The 17,363-nt window shown below is 44.8% G+C and overlaps 1 protein-coding gene across 1 annotated transcript in view; it reads left to right on the forward strand.

The window, feature by feature from the left end:
• The window catches only part of SLC16A14 (solute carrier family 16 member 14), a 28,543-nt gene extending 11,769 nt beyond the window's left edge, over nucleotides 1-16,774 (forward strand). Inside the window, exons 3-5 of the mRNA XM_029933654.1 lie at nucleotides 1,651-1,794; nucleotides 8,130-9,104; nucleotides 15,781-16,774. Of these exons, the coding sequence (XP_029789514.1) occupies nucleotides 1,651-1,794; nucleotides 8,130-9,104; nucleotides 15,781-15,932 (1,271 nt within the window). The 3' untranslated portion in view covers nucleotides 15,933-16,774. The remainder of the gene's footprint in view (nucleotides 1-1,650; nucleotides 1,795-8,129; nucleotides 9,105-15,780) is intronic.
• The last annotated feature ends 589 nt before the right edge of the window (nucleotides 16,775-17,363 follow it).

Genomic DNA, 17,363 nt, shown 5'->3' on the forward strand with positions numbered 1-17,363 from the left:
AAAAAAAATTCATTAGCAAACTGGGCATCCAAATATGTACATGAATATAGTTAGAAGTTCAAGGAAAGTTTTATTTCGATTGGGACTAAAAGGAGAAGCTCCTTAGAGTATAATAAATTTTAAAACATTTTTTTCAATGTTTCTTTATTTTTGAGAGACAGAAAGAGAGAGAGAAACAGAACATGAGCGGGAGAGGGGCAGAGAGAGAGAGGGAGACCCGGACTCCGAAGCAGGTTCCAGGCTCCCAGGTGTCAGCACAGAGCCCGACGCGGGGCTTGAACTCACAAGCTGTGAGATCATGCCCTGACTGAAGTCAGAGGCTTAACCGACTGAGCCACCCCGGCACTCCCAGTTCAACCAATTTTTACCCTGAGATATTTCCACCAGAATATAGGTTTTCATTACTGTAAAAGTCATAATGATCGGAAATAAGATGATGTTTAAAATGGGCCATCTTACTGAACATCGCGCACAGTCTTATCCAACAGAGCTAAAATATGGATTGCTTTTTGGACAAGGAATCACCGATCACAAGGCAAGCAATAAGCTTCTGTGACATCAGCAGGTACCACAAAATCAGAAAGAAAACACAGAGCATTATAGGCAAGTAAGCAGTCAGATTGCGTGTCACTCGATACCGTATTGCTAGGAGCAGCGTCTTCCTGAATCTTCCACACGGTGTCATAAATGCATAGCGTGTTGGGGCCGGTCTGGGACTGAGAGTCGCCAGGGGCTGAAGTACAGATTAAGCAATGAGAAGTTCTATTCATTGTGCTTTATTTGCATTTGGGGCCTCATGAAAACAGGCTCTCAGCTTTTTGCTGGCAGCACTGGAGGCCGGGGAGCCCTTTTCCGTACCCTCCTTAGGTCTGGAGTCAAAACCTCAGATAATGGAATGTAAATGAGGGCAGGAGGCCACAGGACTGCCAGGAAGGGTGGTGACAGCGGCAAAGCCAGAGTGTGTCCCCTGGAGCTCCAGCCCAGCTCCAGCCGTGCTGGCTGTGTGGGAAGCTACTGGAGTCTGTGTTGCCATAGAATTCGTTGGGAACGCTCTTAATTTCTGAATGTTGGCAACAGATTCAAAACACCTTTTAAACTATGTTCTGGAGTTTTAAAATTTATTTTATTTTTCTATTTTGAGAGAGAGCAAGCAGGGGAGGGGCAGAAAGAGGGAGACAGGATCCCAAGCAGAGTGTCAGCAGAGTCTGACTTGGGACTCGAACTTACAAACTGTGAGGTCATGACCTGAGCCAAAATCAAGAGCTGGAGGCTTAATGGACTGAGCCACCCCTGCATCCCTAAAACACGTTCTGGATTTTAAAACTGCATCCACAGGCTGAATAAGCCCATAGACCCCTAGGTTAGGACCTACCTCTGTTGCAGACCAGAGAGTGAACTAAGTTATTCATCTATTTATTTCAGGTCTGCCATCCTTGAAAACCTAGAACCTGGGTTTCATGGTCCAATGCAGTTACCGAAACCCACCTGTGCAGGCCAAAAGCTTTTTGCCTACAGACCAATGGGGGTCTTGGTTCTTTGTATTTAGTAGCCCTAGTCGTGGTGTATGCTTTGTCTTCATGTGAGGATTTGCTAAGAAAGCATGAGCATAAAACACCGTCAGTCAATGCCCTTTTCAATGTTCCACGACAGGACCCTTCATCGGCTTGTTCATTAACACTTGTGGGTGTCGCCAGACGGCAATCATCGGAGGGCTGCTGAACTCGCTCGGCTGGGTGCTGAGTGCCTATGCGGCGAACGTGCACTACCTCTTTATTACCTTTGGAGTGACAGCTGGTAAGCATAGTGAGGTTTTTTTTTTTTAACTTGATTTTAAATTTGTTCGGCATTTTGGCAATGACTAATTGTGGAGAAAAGAGAGCCATTAAAATATTTTGTCTTTGTCTCCTCCACCTCACCCCACCGTGTACTCCAGGAAACGCTTTTTAATATGAGATATTAAATATGCCTTAAGAGTGGGAAAACACCCTAACGTGTGTACGTGGCCTTCCCATTAGAATCCCACTAAATTTCCCATGATTCATTCTAAGTGCTAGTCTTTCTTATGAGGAATAGGAAAAGGAAGGTAATAATACAATTCAAAACAATTCACAGAGGTGAACAGACCAACTATTGAGTGAATTAATAACATACCCTCATTTAATAACTGCAGCATGGAGCGTGAATCGTTGAATAATTGTTTTCTCCTTCAGCCCCATTCAAATGAATGAAATAGCAACCAAGTCCACCCACGTATATGTAGAGACTCCGAGAAGCTAAGCCAGGGCAGGGAGGGTCACTGCCCCGTGAATAGGTAAGAATTGGCTACCAGGAAAGGTGGTTCGCATATCCGTTCTGCAAAATACATCCCCGGCCGTAATTTCCTGTGTCAACAGGTGGCAGAATTCACACAGGTAAGAAGTGGTTCCTTACTTGTACGGTCGTATTGCAGCGAGCCAGACCCAGCCTGACTTTCCTTTTTGAGTAGAGAGCTTCCATCCTAATAAATGACATGTTGACCACAGTGTTGGAAGAAGAGTCACACGTTAGAATTTGGAAGTCTTGCTTTCCCCCTCCCCCCACTTCTTATCTGTATGACTTTGGGCAAATTACTTAACCTGCTTATGCCTCAGTTTACTTATCTGCTACAGGGGATGGTGAGAGTGCTCGGTTTACAGCGTTATTGAAATGGTGGAGATAATGTGTATAAAGCACTTAGCGCCGTGCTTGCCGCACAATAGAGTCCTTGTCCTCAGCTAGTGTTAGCTACTGTGTGATTGTTTTATAGAATGCAACGTTTTTATTATGGCGTAAGCTTAAGTGCCTGAACACCAAAACCTACCCTCCGAATAGTTGGCAGGCTGCTTCTCTGTACGTTCCATCCATCCACATAAAGCATTTCTGCATCCTTTGAATCCTAGATTGAAAACCACTGATCTGAAGGACTTGGTAACAGTTCTGAAAGAAAATTTAAGATGTTTCCCCTAAGTAGTTTAGCAACGTTCCCCCAAAGGGTCCAATGAATAGAGCCAGCACTGGGATTTTGATACTATAGGTAAGGAAAGAAAACTCATGCTCAGACCAAGGAGCCATGGCTGGGGTCTCTGGGCAGACATGTGGGCCCCCCTGTAACTTGACGTGGTGGTGTTTGATTATACAGACTATGACTTAATCCTTTTTTTTTAATTTTTTTAAACATTTATTCATTTTTGAGAGACAGAGCATGAGCAGGGGAGAGGCAGAGAGAGAGGGAGACACAGAATCGGAAGCAGGCTCCAGGCTCTGAGCTGTCAGCACAGAGCCCAACGCGGGGCTTGAACCCACGAACTGCGAAATTGTGACCTGAGCCGAAGTCGGACACTTATCCGACTGAGCCACCCAGGCGCCCCTGACTTGACCTAAAAACTGGGATTTGAGGTTCATTCTCATCATTCAGAGAGTTCTATGATTAGATCATTTGTTTAAATGAACTTTATTTCTGGCAGTTAATTGTTTTTGACCTTCCAATAATATTGTTTCCACATTCATTCATTTATTTATTCTTTCACTTACTTACAACAAATATTTCTTGAGCTAAAGAAGTAGCGGGGAGGGGCGCCTGGGTGGCTCAGTCGGGTAAGTGTCCAGCTTGGGCTCAGGTCACGATCTCACCTTCAGTGAGTTCAAGCCCGGTGTCAGGCTCTGTGCTGACAGCTAGCTCAGAGCCTGGCGCCTGCTTCAGATTCTGTATCTCCCTCTCTCTCTCTGACCCTCCCCTGCTCACACTGTCTCTCTGTCTCTCCAAAATTAAAAAAAATAAATAATAATCAATATCCTTATGAAGTGGCATGTCTCTCAAAATTAAATAAAAAAAACATTAAAAAATAAAATAATATGAAGAAGTAGGGGGGAAGTCAGAGACTAGTGAAAGGAAACTATCTTGAGAACTCTCTGGCTCCACTTTTCATACAGGAAAAACCCGAAGAAAGTCTCTGAAAAGAAATGTATCCCCCTCCCCCACAGATATACATCTAACTATATTTAACTGGAAAATCCTGCTAAATCAGTTAGCTTATATATGCAGAACTCCGGGCTGTCTTTTCAATTTACATTTGAAAAGTACTTTATTGATATTCTTCTCCATTCCGAAAAGTATGTGAAACATTTGTTTGTATCTCTTTCTGTTTTTGAACACCTAAACAATTAAAACCGCCTAGGAATATCTTGCTATTAAGCAGAAAAATAATGTCTGTCTGAGCAACTCTACTGAGCCAGCGGAGTCTGGACACATGTCTTCAGGTTAGGATGCCTGTTCCGCCGTCCACACTGACCCAGGACCACAGGATTCTCTCACCCCTTCTGGGCCTGTCTCCTCCACCCTGTTGGTAGGGCTGCAGCCCCTCCTCTGGACCTGAGTGTGGCGGAGAATTATTCCAGGGCCCTGCCCCGGGCCGAACATTAGCAAGGCCTTGCTTGGTCCCTGGGCTTGAGCTGCATATCCCTAAGGCCTGTCCTGTAAGCTCATGGAATAATTCTGCCCATTACTGACAGTAAAGCCAGGAAAAGGGAGGAAGCTGGTAAGGCAATGGACAAGGTAACAGGGAAATAGATACTTGTAACGTTGGGCCTGGATTTTTTTCCTCTCATACATGAGATTGTCTATTAGACGTTTTGAGTCAGAATTAGTGCTTATGCTTAGGCACTTTGGTTCTCTTCCTATTAATCATTTGATTCTACTGTCGTTTAGAAATCCATAACCACATTAGATTTAGGATGCTGGTTATTGTCAGTAACAAATCCAATTAAAAAAAAATTAAACTTCGTTTGTGCTCTCAGCAAAATGCAGACTATGACAAATTTCACGGGACAAATGACCCAGTTTTCTCAACAAATAAATTTCAAGAAAAAAAACCCAGAAATTTCTAGAGGTTTAAAATTCATACCAACAAATAGCACTGAGTGGGCCTTATTTGGGTCCTGATTAAACAAGTTTTTAAAGAAAATATAGTCATTTGTGAGACAATTAGAAATTCTAACACTTTCTAGACATGTCATGACATCAAGAAAGTCTTCATTTTTGGGGCATCTTGTGGCTCAGTTGGTTAAGCATCCGACTTCGGCTCAGGTCATGATCTCACAGTTCATGGGTTCGAGCCCCTCATTGGGTGCTGTGCTGACAGCTCAGAGCCTGGAGCTGCTTCGGATTCTGTGTCTCCCTCTCTCTGCCCCTCCCCCACTCACATTCAGTCTCTTCTCGAATATAAACAAACGTTAACAAAAATTGTTTTAAAAAAGAAATTCTTAAGTTTTTTCAGATTCGGTTGGTTAAAGAATTCTTCTGTTTAGAGATTTATACTAAAATATTTGCACACGAAATGATATATGCAGGATTTGCTTTACAATCAGAGGGAGGAGGAAGTATGTTTTAGGACTATTAAATATTTTTCTCTGCCCCTTTGAACATTAGGATATGACAGATGCTGGGTTTTTTGTGGACTTAAACATAATAAAGATTAATCTAGAGTTTAGTTCAAAATTAAGGATAGCCGTCTTTTTCCTGCTCGTTTCTCACATAATGCAAGTTATTATTACCCTCAATGAGGCTTGCGAGGGGGATTGGGAACCTGCTCCCATTTCTGCCGGGAATCACTTGGAAGCTAGCTTAATTGTTCGTTTTTTTTAAGTTTATTTATTTATTTTTGAGAAAGAGAGAGGAAGAGAGAGCATGAGCAGGGGAGGGGCAGAGAGAGAGGGAGAGAGAAAGTCCCAAGCACGCTCCATAGCAGCAGCACAGAGCCAGACATGGGGCTCTATCCCACGAACCGTGAGATCAGGACCTGAGCCAAACTCAAGTGCCAACTAGGCCACCCTGGTGTCCCAGCTTGATTGTTTTTAAAACAAGTTATCCACCTGAAGACTGTTGAGGATCATGACTTCTGACACTTGCTGTAAATATTACTGCTCTCGGGTAAATAAAGGGGCACATTGCTTCTTAAGGCTTGTTTGAGAAACTCAGGCTAAAGCTGGGGCGCCTGGGTGGCTCAGTCAGTTGAGCATCTGACTTTTTTTTTTTTTTTTTTTAATTTTGGAGAGACAGAGAGAGACAGCACGAGCAGGGGAGGGTCAGAGAGAGAGAGTGACACAGAATCAGAAGCAGGCTCCAGGCTCTGAGTTAGCTGTCAGCACACAGCCCGATGCGGGGCTCGAACTCACAAACTGTGAGATCCTGACCTAAGCTGAAGCCGGAAGCCAGACACTTAACTGACTGAGCCACCCAGGAACCCCGCATCTGACTCTTGATTTGGGCTCAGGTCATGATCCCAGGGTTGTGGGATTGAGCCCCGCTCAGGCTCTGCCTGAGCATGGAGTCTGCTTAAGACTCTCTCCCTCTGCCTGGTTCGTGGTCTCTCTATATATAATAAACATATATATAACGAAACTCAGCTGAAGCAAAATCCTCCCTGCTCGCAGCTGGTGGGGGGATGGAGGTGAGCAGTGTAGGGCGAGAGGCAGTTCAGGCAGTGGAAAAGGACCAGGCTCTGCAGTTGGGTCTGGGCTCCACCCCAGATTCCCCAGTTACCTGCAGCAGAGTCTTGGGAAAGTAACTTAACTCTTCATGAGGTTCAAAAAAAAAAAAGGGCATAGGGGCATCTGGGTGGCTCATTCGGTTAAGCATCCAACTCATGATTTCGGCTCAGGTCATCACCCCCTAGTTTCGTGAGTTTGAGCCCCACATTGGGCTCCGCACTGACAGTGTGAAGCCTGCTTGGGACTCTCCCTCTCTCTCTCTGCTCCTCCCCTGCTCACATTCTTTCTTTCTCAAAAGAAAAAGGCCAGGTGGGGGGTGCATAACCACAGCTAATTTGGGGTTATTGTGAAAACCAAATCAAATAAAGCCTGTAAAGCAACTGGCCCATCATTGGCACTCAGTTAATGGTAATTAGTATTGCATTTGCATATATATCTGCTCTGGTCTTCTTTTAAGTTCAGGTAATTCTGAAACTATTAAATGGTGATGAACTAAGGAGGCTTCAGCGCTGGGGAGCGACATCAGCCAAAGTCTCTTTCATACACCATGCCACCATTTTCGCCATCTTCATGTCAGGAGGCCTTAAGCATTATGGCGCCCCACGGTCACTGAAGTGGGTCTTATGGTTCCCCTCTGTCTATACCTAGAAGTTAAGAATGCAAACCACAACTTCCTGGCCAGCATTGTTTCATTTTGTTTCATTTTTTAAAATCGATTCATTGTTTAGAGCAGTTTTCGGTTCTCAGAAAGATCGAGCAGAAAGCACGGCTAGTACTCCTCTCTCCCTGCCCCCAACAGCCACAGGCTCCCCCACCAGCATTTTAATTTGGTCAATGGAAACCCAAACTGTTCCTGTTTACTAAGAAATAGCAGTAAAAGTCAGAGATACAAGTAAGTATTACGTGGTTTTGACGTCCAGTCTCTGGGTGTGTTTATGGGGACATTCCTTTTATTCTTCCTATTAATTTGGGAACAGGAGGACCCGTTTCTGAGGCTTCTGCAAATTGCCTGCAATTGCTCTTCATCCGCTTGTACATAAATACTTTCCCAGGTCTTAGTGCAATTAGCGCTGACAGCAGGGCCCTCAGCATCCTTTTATTCGTTAATTCATCCATCCTTTCATGCATGCATTCGTTCTGATATTCCGATGTGAGCATGCCGGCCCATTTCATTATTGGAGTAAGCTGTGCTGCAAAGCCTTCTAGGGAAATGAGGGACTAGACACTTCCATGGATGACCCGCTCTGGGCTTACCCACTGAGCTTCTCTGTTATAAACATTATTATTTCTTTGTGTAAAAACATAGCATAGATGGGCGCCTGGGTGGCTCAGTTGGTTATGTGTCCGACTTCAGTTCAGGTCATGATCTTGAAGTTTGTGGGTTCCAGCCCCACATCGGGCTCTGTGCTGACAGCTCAGAGCCTGGAGCCTGCTTCCGATTCTGTCTCCCTCTCTCTCTGCCCCTCCCTTGCTGGCGCTCTGTCTCTCTGTCTGTCTCAAAAATAAATAAACATTAAAAAATTTTTTTTAAATAGCATAGAGACTAATGTAATGAAATGCTGCCAATTCTCGAGATGACCATTTATGTTGTGCTGTGTGCTCTTCCCCCCGTCCGACCCGCACAGGCTTTGGAAGCGGGATGGCCTACCTGCCGGCCGTGGTCATGGTGGGAAGGTACTTTCAGAAGAGACGCGCCCTTGCCCAGGGCCTCAGCACCACCGGGACGGGGTTTGGCACCTTCTTCATGACGGTTTTGCTGAAGTACTTGTGCAGGGAGTACGGCTGGCGGAATGCGATGTTCATCCAAGGCGCCGTGTCCTTAAACTTGTGTGTTTGCGGGGCGCTCATGAGGCCCCTCTCTCCTGGGACGGAGCGCGGCGACCCGGGAGGGAAAGACGCACAGGTAGTCCTGGCTCACTCCCCTGGATCGAAGTCCAGTGGGCAGCTGGGCGGAGCAGAAGAGGAGTGTGGCGGGCCCGGGAATGAGGAGACCCTCGGTGACCCCCCCAGCGAGGCGTGCCAAGAGAAGGCGGGGCGCAGACGGAACCTGGGCGCCTTTCGGGTTCTGAAGACGGCGAGCCAGCTGACCAGGAGAGTCAAGAAGGGCTTCCGAGACTGGTACTCGGGCTATTTTGGAGCAGCCTCACTCTTTACTAATCGAATGTTTGTCGCCTTTATTTTCTGGGCTTTGTTTGCCTACAGCAGCTTTGTTATCCCTTTCATCCACCTCCCAGAAATAGTCAATTTGTATAATTTATCCAAGCAAAACGACATTTTCCCTCTGACCTCAATTATAGCAATAGTGCACATACTTGCAAAAGTGGTCCTGGGCGCTGTGGCCGACTTGCCTTGCATCAGCGTTTGGAATGTCTTCCTGATGGCCAACTTCACCCTCGTCCTCAGCATTTTTATCCTGCCGTCGATGCACACGTACGCCGGCCTGGCGGTCATCTGCGCACTGATAGGGTTTTCTAGCGGTAATTTCTCCCTAATGCCCGTAGTGACTGAAGACTTGGTGGGGATCCAGCACCTGGCCAACGCCTACGGCATCATCATCTGTGCCAATGGCATCTCCGCGCTGCTCGGACCACCGTTTGCAGGTAAAGCATACGGGGTTCCAAGCTTCGAGTACGTGTAGAGAGCTAGGCTGTGTTCTCGTTTGCGCTGTGAAGTCTAAGAAAGAAGTTCCCATTTGTGTATATGCGCCTTTTTCTTCCCGATCAGGCCCCCCAGCTTCTCATTTGTGAATGTCAGCAAGGTGATGCCCATTCTTCAAGTAGAATGAGATGAACTTTAGATCTGTATCTGCAAGATTAGCGGCCAGGCTAGTAAAGTGGGAAATAGAATAGCCCAGAAACACCGCCCCTTCTGGAAGAGGCAGCCTTGACCCGCCTCCAGCTCGTTGCTGTCACCAAGAAATTTGGAAAATTCTTGCCAGATCCTCCATCGTTAGTGGTGGTGGTGGTGTGACCAAAGAAGAACTGGGACTTGAGCTCTTAGGTAACATTTCCAGATTTTTCTTAATAACTTTTTTTGAGAGAGAGAGAGAAAGAGAATCCCAAAGAGGCTCCATGCCCAGTGTGGACCCCAATACCAGGCTCCATCTCACAACTATGAGATCATAACCTAAGTTGAAATCAGGAGTTGATTGCTTAACTGACTGAGCACCCCAGACACCCCTGCTTTATTTCAACTGAAGTGTAGTTGACAACATTACATTAGTTTCAGGTGTGTATCATAGCCGCTCAACAAATATGTACATTGTGAAGTGCTCATTACGATGAGTGTCGTTACCAAAACACTTCCAGATTTTTAAGACACTATGTGTAGGTCCAACACCACACACCTAGGATCTGGATCTAGCCCTGTGGCAGTTTCTTGCCACTGCCACTGACTTACGGGCTTAAAACAATACAGACTTACTACCTTATAGTTGTAGGGTCAGGAGGCTGAATTGGATCCCAATGAGCTAAAAGCAAGGTGGCAGCAGAATTGCCTTCTTCCTGGAAGCCGTAGGGAGGAATCCTTCTTTTTTTTTTTTTTTTTTTTTTTTTTTGCCCTTTACAGCTGCTGGAGACTGCCTGCAGTTCTCAGCCCCTCCTGCATCTTCTAAGCCAGCCACACAGCGTATTGTCACCTTTCTCAGACTCTCCTGCTTCCTCCTTTCACTTGCGGTACATCAGGTCTGCTGGACCACCCACGAAAATCCCCATCTCAGGGCTCTTAACTCAATCACATCTGCCAGGTCTCTCTTGCCACGTGAGGCAACATTCACAGGCAACAGGTTCCAGGGACAGGACGTGGGCAGCTGGGGAGCGTCGGGGGCATTCTGCCCACCAGAGGCCACCAGGTGACTGCAACCGGGCAAGCTCTCTCACGCGGGTTCACCTGAGTTCAGTGGAGAACCTGCTTCTGGCAGTGGGCGTTCCAGAAATCACGGGCACTCGGGAGTCCTACGGCAGCCGGAGCTCTCTCTGCACCTGCTGTTTGTGGGAAAACATGTCGGCAGGTAGACTCAACTCCCAAGAGGCCGGGTACTGGGCGAAGGTTACCAGGTCAACCCTCTCTCTGAAGATTGGAGGCGGAAGCCCAAACATTAACGCAGAGTCGCCATCTACAGGTGGCTGTCGGGTCTGCCAGGTCTGGGCCCTTGGCTGTTGTCAGAGCCACCAGAGATTTCGTGCAGTGTTTTAAACTGACTCGGTAGAGCCTCACTGTTCAGGTAGACCTACCCGCTGCTTGTCTGGCCCCTTCTGGCCCTTTATTCTCATATCCTCTGTAGGAATTCCTTTAACAGAGAACCCCGTGCCTGCAGGACCAAGCCCTCCCCTCCGCTTCCTTCCCAGTCTCTCTAGGGATCATCATACAGTCATCTCCTATCCTAAGACCCCACCGGCAGAAGGCTTGTAGCAACACATTCATTTTTAAGTCCTCCACAGGGTTTGAAAATCAAGAAATCATGGATTTTTGCCTTTACAGCTGATAACACTGGCAGCTGGCTGATAAAGGTTTAAGACCCAAGACTCAGACCGGCTACATGTGGGGCTGCTCCCATTCTCTGCCCGTCCACAGACACGCAGATGCAGCGTTTCTAGGTGACAGTGATTAACTAGCAGTGCAGCAAACCAAATGGGGAACTGAAAAGCCAAAACTTGCTCAGTGATCTCATGCAGAATTCTCTCTCAAGGATGCATTTGGCTATAAAAGAACACTCCACCAATGGTACCTTAAACAGAGATTTGGTTGTGCTGCATAATCAGAAATCTGTAGTTCAGAAATACTGGATGCTACTGGGACAGGGTCTCCAAGATCCCCCTGGCCTTTTCCTGAAGCTAATTGCCTCATGGCCGCACAATGGCTGCTGTGACTCCAGCCCCTCCATCTTCCTTTATAATAAGGAGGAAGATGGGAAGGCTCCGTTTCAGCAGACTTCCATTCCCATCTGATTGGCCAGAACTGTGTCACACAGCAAGTCCAAGCTTCAAGGGAACTGTATTTTGCCTCCTAGCCTCTGTACTAGAGGCAGGAAAGGAGAAAATCATTGAGTTTGGGGGTTGGACCAGACAGCCAATGATACCTTCCAGAGATGTTAAGCTGAAGTATCCATGAAAGGGATGGAGACATTATCAGTGGCCCATCAATCTCGAGTTGAAAGTTGATCAGATATATTGTATTTGGAAATGGAATCCGCCGTTGACGGTTCTTTTCATGATCCAGGTGCACCTTCTGCTCCTAATGGTCAGGCTGGGGTTATTTTTCTACCGACCCACCAGATTCCAACAGCAGCATCACAGCTGTGAGGCGCGGCACAAGCAAGTCACGATCAGTGTTACCTAAAGCACCAAAGTTGGCCGGCACGGTTTCTTTATCCCATTCCCATGGTCACGTCCTTCTCACTGATTTGCACTCTAGGGCACTTTCTTGAGTGGAAGAGAAAGGAATTAGAACCAGAAGCAGGGAGTTATACCCGACCCTCAAGTCACCAGGGGTTCTCTCTGCCTGCTTCAAGGTTCCTTCCTAGAAGTAGCCGCTAGAGATGAACGTGATCCACCATGGATGGTAGAAACCGGTGTGTTAATGGTTACGAGCCATCTCTGAAGGGGTGCCGAAGGCTGTCCTGGGGACTGTAAAATCAATGTTCTGCTGTGCGTCTCCAGGCACCCACCAAAGGGGATTGCCTTCTTTTTGTTTGTTTCTCCATCTTGCACCAAACTCACGCACTAAGGAGTGCTGAACATTGTCACTGGCTAGCTGCACTGCGTTCAACACACTGACTTTCCAGGCCAAGGAGCCGGCATCGCAATGGGACGCAAGCCCAGTCTTCCGTGTATCGTAGTTCAGAAGTGACCGGCAATAGGAGTGACCAGATCACCACATTATAAAGTCTAGCTAGAAATTCTAGGTGGGCTAGAAATGATTACTCAGCTGGGTTTGCTACAGGGAAAATTATTGTTCACATTACCTTTTTCTCTTTTAATGGATTCAGAAATGAATGTGTTTTCCATTTTCCAAAGTGGTTTCTACTCACATTAAAAAATCTGGGACCATTTACTAGCATGTTCGACAATTACGCAGTTCCATTTAGGAGAAGAATATACAATAAGATATTGAACAGACATTTCAGCCCTGTCATTTAGCAACATGAACTTTTGGATCTAATTCATTTCTAACATTGTTGGGCATTCAAAAGATGTAATAATAGTAGATACTTTTCTAGATGTTTCCAAGGTAAAATATAGCAAAACTTGACCACCGGATTTGACTAAGAATCTGTGTATACACACTTCCTCTATTTGCCTAAAGTATAACAATTTGAAATGTTTTTCATCAAAAGCTGGGAACACCTATTTAATAAATAAGAAAAACATCTATCATTCCTCGTTTGAAAGACTCCAGTGAAAAGGGAATGCAATTTCATAGGGAACCAGGTTTTACTTGGATGCGGTTGATTTGAATTGATGGTTGAATCAGGGTTGCCAAGGACGCCAGCCTCCAAACCAAGGAATCGAGATCAGACCCGTAGGGAGACGTGCTGAGGGAGGAATGAGGTGGGCAGCTGGTCAGAAATATCATTTCTCTGAAGAGTTATGTCCCTATGTGCCCAGGATCAAAGCACGTGGTAAAGTCCTTTCTCTCCTGACCTGCTTTGTATCTGATGCAGGAATGGATTAAATTCAAAGTGGCAGAAATGTTAAAAGAAGGCACCAAAGAGAAACAGCGGGAGCCAGAGTCATTTAAAAATAAATCCTAAAGGTTGGGGCTCCTGGGTGCCTCAGTGTCCGACTCTTGATTTCAGCTCAGGCCGTGATCTTATAGTTCATGAGTTCAAGCCCTGCATTGGGCTCTGTGCTGACAGTGTGGAGCCTGCTTGAGATTCTTACTCTCCCTCTCTCTCTCTGCCCCTCTGCCGCTTGCATGCGTGAGCATGCTCTCTCTCTCTCCCCCTCTAAATAAATAAATAAATAAATAAATAAAATAAGAAACTACAAAAAATCAAGTGTGCCTTGTACTCATGGTTAAGCTTGGAGCTGCAGGGAGAGAGATACATAGGGGCCACATCCCAGAGCCCTGGGAACTTATTTCAACCAGTTCAAACAAAAAAGTAAAGGAAATACACACAAATAAAAGTTCCAATCAGTTAAGATGTGGTCCTATTTCTGAGATCCATTTGCAGCAGCTGGGGTAGGTCAGCTCATTCCAGCGGTAAAGTGTTGGTTATTCTTTCTACTGTGTCACTTGACCATATGGAAAGCACAGAGTTAACAATAGATGTGACAGGGTCACCATTCGTAGGGGAGAGTGGAGTATGAGAACCTTGTTTGTATTTACTGATTGTCTCTAACTGTAGCTTATAGAGAGTCCTGTTGCAGAATCTGTCTGTAGAGACAGAGCACCGTTATCTGCACGTCACAGTTCTCAGTGACACCCAGGTGGTAAGGGTTACACGGAGCTGCGCTGGGTGCGGTCTAGTTCGCTTGTCTGCGTCAGCGTCCCTTCTGATTCCATCCTGAAGCTGCATCTGTCTCCGGGTTATATGTTCAATCGTCCCTTGTTCCTCTTGTCTCAAATCAGAGATTAAGAAAAACTGACAGCATTTGACGAAGCTACATCTGAAGAGCCCTGTATTTTCATCTTTTGTATGTTTCTATCAAATGGCAAACTCAAACAAGTTGGTTAACTTCTAAAGCGTATCCCAAGCCCACCGCTTGAGTGCTTAAAATACATCAGTGTTTCATGCCTTCAAGTGTTTGCTTTTCCTCATGACTACCTTGACTCACCCAGCCGCATTAATTATGCAGGAGAAACAGTAAATGAAGAGATCGAGACAGGAGCCAGGAAGTCAGAAGTACTGCTAGACGCATGACAGGTTTAGCAGTTGTTTCTGTGTAGCTATTGGTGGGTGGAGAAAGTTGAGTTGCATTTATGCATTCACTTGCCAGTTCGTTTTGAAAAGGTATTTTTGAAAAGTGGTCACGAAATTCTACCTTTCATCATTAAATCGTTTCTATTTTCCTTATGTCTTTGCTAATTGATGTACTTGTGCGTCTGAAAAAAGGGAATGTTCAAGGTTTACATTTTTACCATAAATGAAATTTTTGTGATCGGGTTAATCCTCTTAGCTTGCATGGCTTGGCTACGTGGGGACCATGACGTGTGAGTGATTCTTAGGTTTGATCCCTGGAGTGTAGTTGTATTTCATAGTTTCTGAGGGGTTTTTTTTCTTCACATTTTAACATGTCTGAAATTGGAATACATTTTACAAAGGCCTAGGACACTGAGTCATCCTTCAACGGACAAGGATATTTCTTTCTTATTTTCATATAAAATAATGATGCAATTCATGGTATCTTAGAATCCATGAAATATAATAGGATTTTACAGAGTGCCTAGTAAGATGAGTATATGAACGCTTTAGATTATATTAAAATATGATTTTTTAAAAACTCATAATTTAGTCAGCATTGAAGGCTATCTCCTTGGCAATGTCAAGTTCTTTATATATATAATTATTAAGTTTTATAGCTGTAAATGTGAATTTTATAAAACATGGGAAATTGTATTCTTTCTAGAGTAGATGTTTACTCTCAAATAGTCCACAGTGAATGAAAGTTCAAATGTCTTTTTCTCAGCCTCTTTTGAGATCCACTAGAAACTTCTTCCGAAGGGTTTCTGAAGGTTTGAGAAAAGATTTGTGGTTATGTTTGTGAAAAAAAGAAAACCATTGGGTTCACTTGTCGACTGCTTGTCACTTGTCACTTTGGGCCGGCCTGCTTCGAGTCACGTGCTCCCAAGGGTCAGCCAGCCACGATTCCCATGCCTTGAGTACTTTGTAAGGTGCTCTAGCAGCTTAGAGGAAAAATGCCTGCCATCCCCAGGCATCAAGAGCTCTGGCTTATGTAGCCTGGGCTTAAAAATGGCTGCATGAAGGGCACCTGGGTGGCTCCGTCGGCAAAGTGTCCGATTTCTGCTTGGATCATGATTTCGTGTGGTTTTGAGCCCCACATCGGGCTCTGTGCCGACAGCTCAGAGCCTGGAACGTGCTTCAGATTCTGTGTCTCCCTCTCTCTCTGCCTCTCACCCACTCATTCACTCTCTCTGTCTCTCAAAAATGAATAAACATTAAAAAAAAAACTTTTACAAAATGGCTAAATGAAACGTTTGAGGCATTACATGACCTATAAGTAAATTCTTCTAGAAATATTTACCGTAGCAGTAATTGTGTTCTTGACTTTTATCAGCTATGTGACACTGAATATATTGTTTTCTGTTTTGCAGGTTGGATCTATGACATCACAGAAAAATATGATTTTTCCTTCTATATATGTGGCTTACTCTACCTGGTAGGAACACTCTTTTTACTCATTCAACCGTGTATTCAAATTATCGAACAATCCAGAAAAAAATACATGGATGGCACACATGTTTAGTGTCATGTTATGTTTCCCATAAGATTTCTTTGTGGAACTGATGCCTACCTCACGTGGTTGCGGTGAGGATCCTGTGACATTGTGAAGAAGCCCTTTGTGTGGTAATTGGCACTGTCATTTGTAAATGCCATGGTCAGGACTTGTTTCGAAAGCCGCACTGCTTTTCCGTTTGGGAAGAAGCGTTGCTGGGAGGTATTGAAGCCTGAGTATGTTTTAGAGACACAATCCCTCAAAGACAGCCTGTTAAAGAGTCGGTAGAAATGCCCTTACAACTATTCTCTCCCATCATCCCCTGGGACTGAGGTTTTAGATATAGTTTTAAAAACAAACGGGGGAAATCTTTTCAACTCAACTACTTTTTGTAAGGTGAAAATTAACGAAATGCTTTTGGAAAGCTTACAGAGGAATGGATTTCAAGCACAAGACTATAACTAGGTTTCGGACTTGTTACGGGGGCTGTTGATCTACTAGTGGACAGCAAAGGCAGGCTCTAACTTCAAAGGTAACACATTTAGTACAATTAAAGAAACACACTTTATACTTTTATGAAAGAATGCTGCAGCTGGGGAGTAGAGTTTATAAATCTTCCTCTAGGCAAAGTATCTGCCATCGATCCTAATTCAAGATTATCTAGTTGTAAACTGAACCTTAAGACAAAACGTAGATAAATAATCATGATTTCCTTAGTGAGAAGTCGTATTTGTCACACAAACATTGAATCAAGGGTTATGATTCAAGCACTTTTATTCATGTCATTGGCCTCTTCGTTTTTAAGCATGATCTGGGGTTTATAAAAATTTTTTCTGAATTTCTTCCACCCAATAAACAAAACAAAGAAGTAATTGCTGGCTGATATATAAAGTTGGTAGTTAATCATTCGTAAAGTGTGTTACTAATCCAAAATATGAGACTATGAAATTGTGAGGGCGATAAATGGCATTCCCTTAGTCTTAGATGTCTGTGCACCTGACAAGGGATTAGCACTAACCAGTGGGCCTTCTCCAAAGTCTCTAGTTATGGACACAGTTCATTTGCCTGAGATCCACATGGTTTTAAAAATCGTTCTCGTGGCACCTGGGTGGCTCCGTTGGTGAAGCATCTGGCTTCAGCTCAGGTCATGATCTCACGGTTCGTGGGTTCGAACCCCGTGTCGGACTCTGTGCTGACAGCTCAGAGCCTGGAGCCTGGGTCAGATTCTGTGTCTCCCTCTCTCTCTGATGCTCCCCTCCTCGCACTGTCTCTCAAAAATAAATAAAAAACATTAAAAATTAAAATTAAAATAAAAAACAAAAATTATTCTCTTGACTGATTTTATACACAAAATAACTGTGGTCCATGACATCAAATAATGCTTTTCCTTTATCTGAGATGCTTATTTTTCTAAGCCAAAACAGGTTTCAGATGCAGAATGTTCTTCCCAGATTTTGAAAT

Source organism: Suricata suricatta, chromosome 3, assembly GCF_006229205.1.
Source record: "Suricata suricatta isolate VVHF042 chromosome 3, meerkat_22Aug2017_6uvM2_HiC, whole genome shotgun sequence".
Taxonomy (NCBI): domain Eukaryota; kingdom Metazoa; phylum Chordata; class Mammalia; order Carnivora; family Herpestidae; genus Suricata; species Suricata suricatta.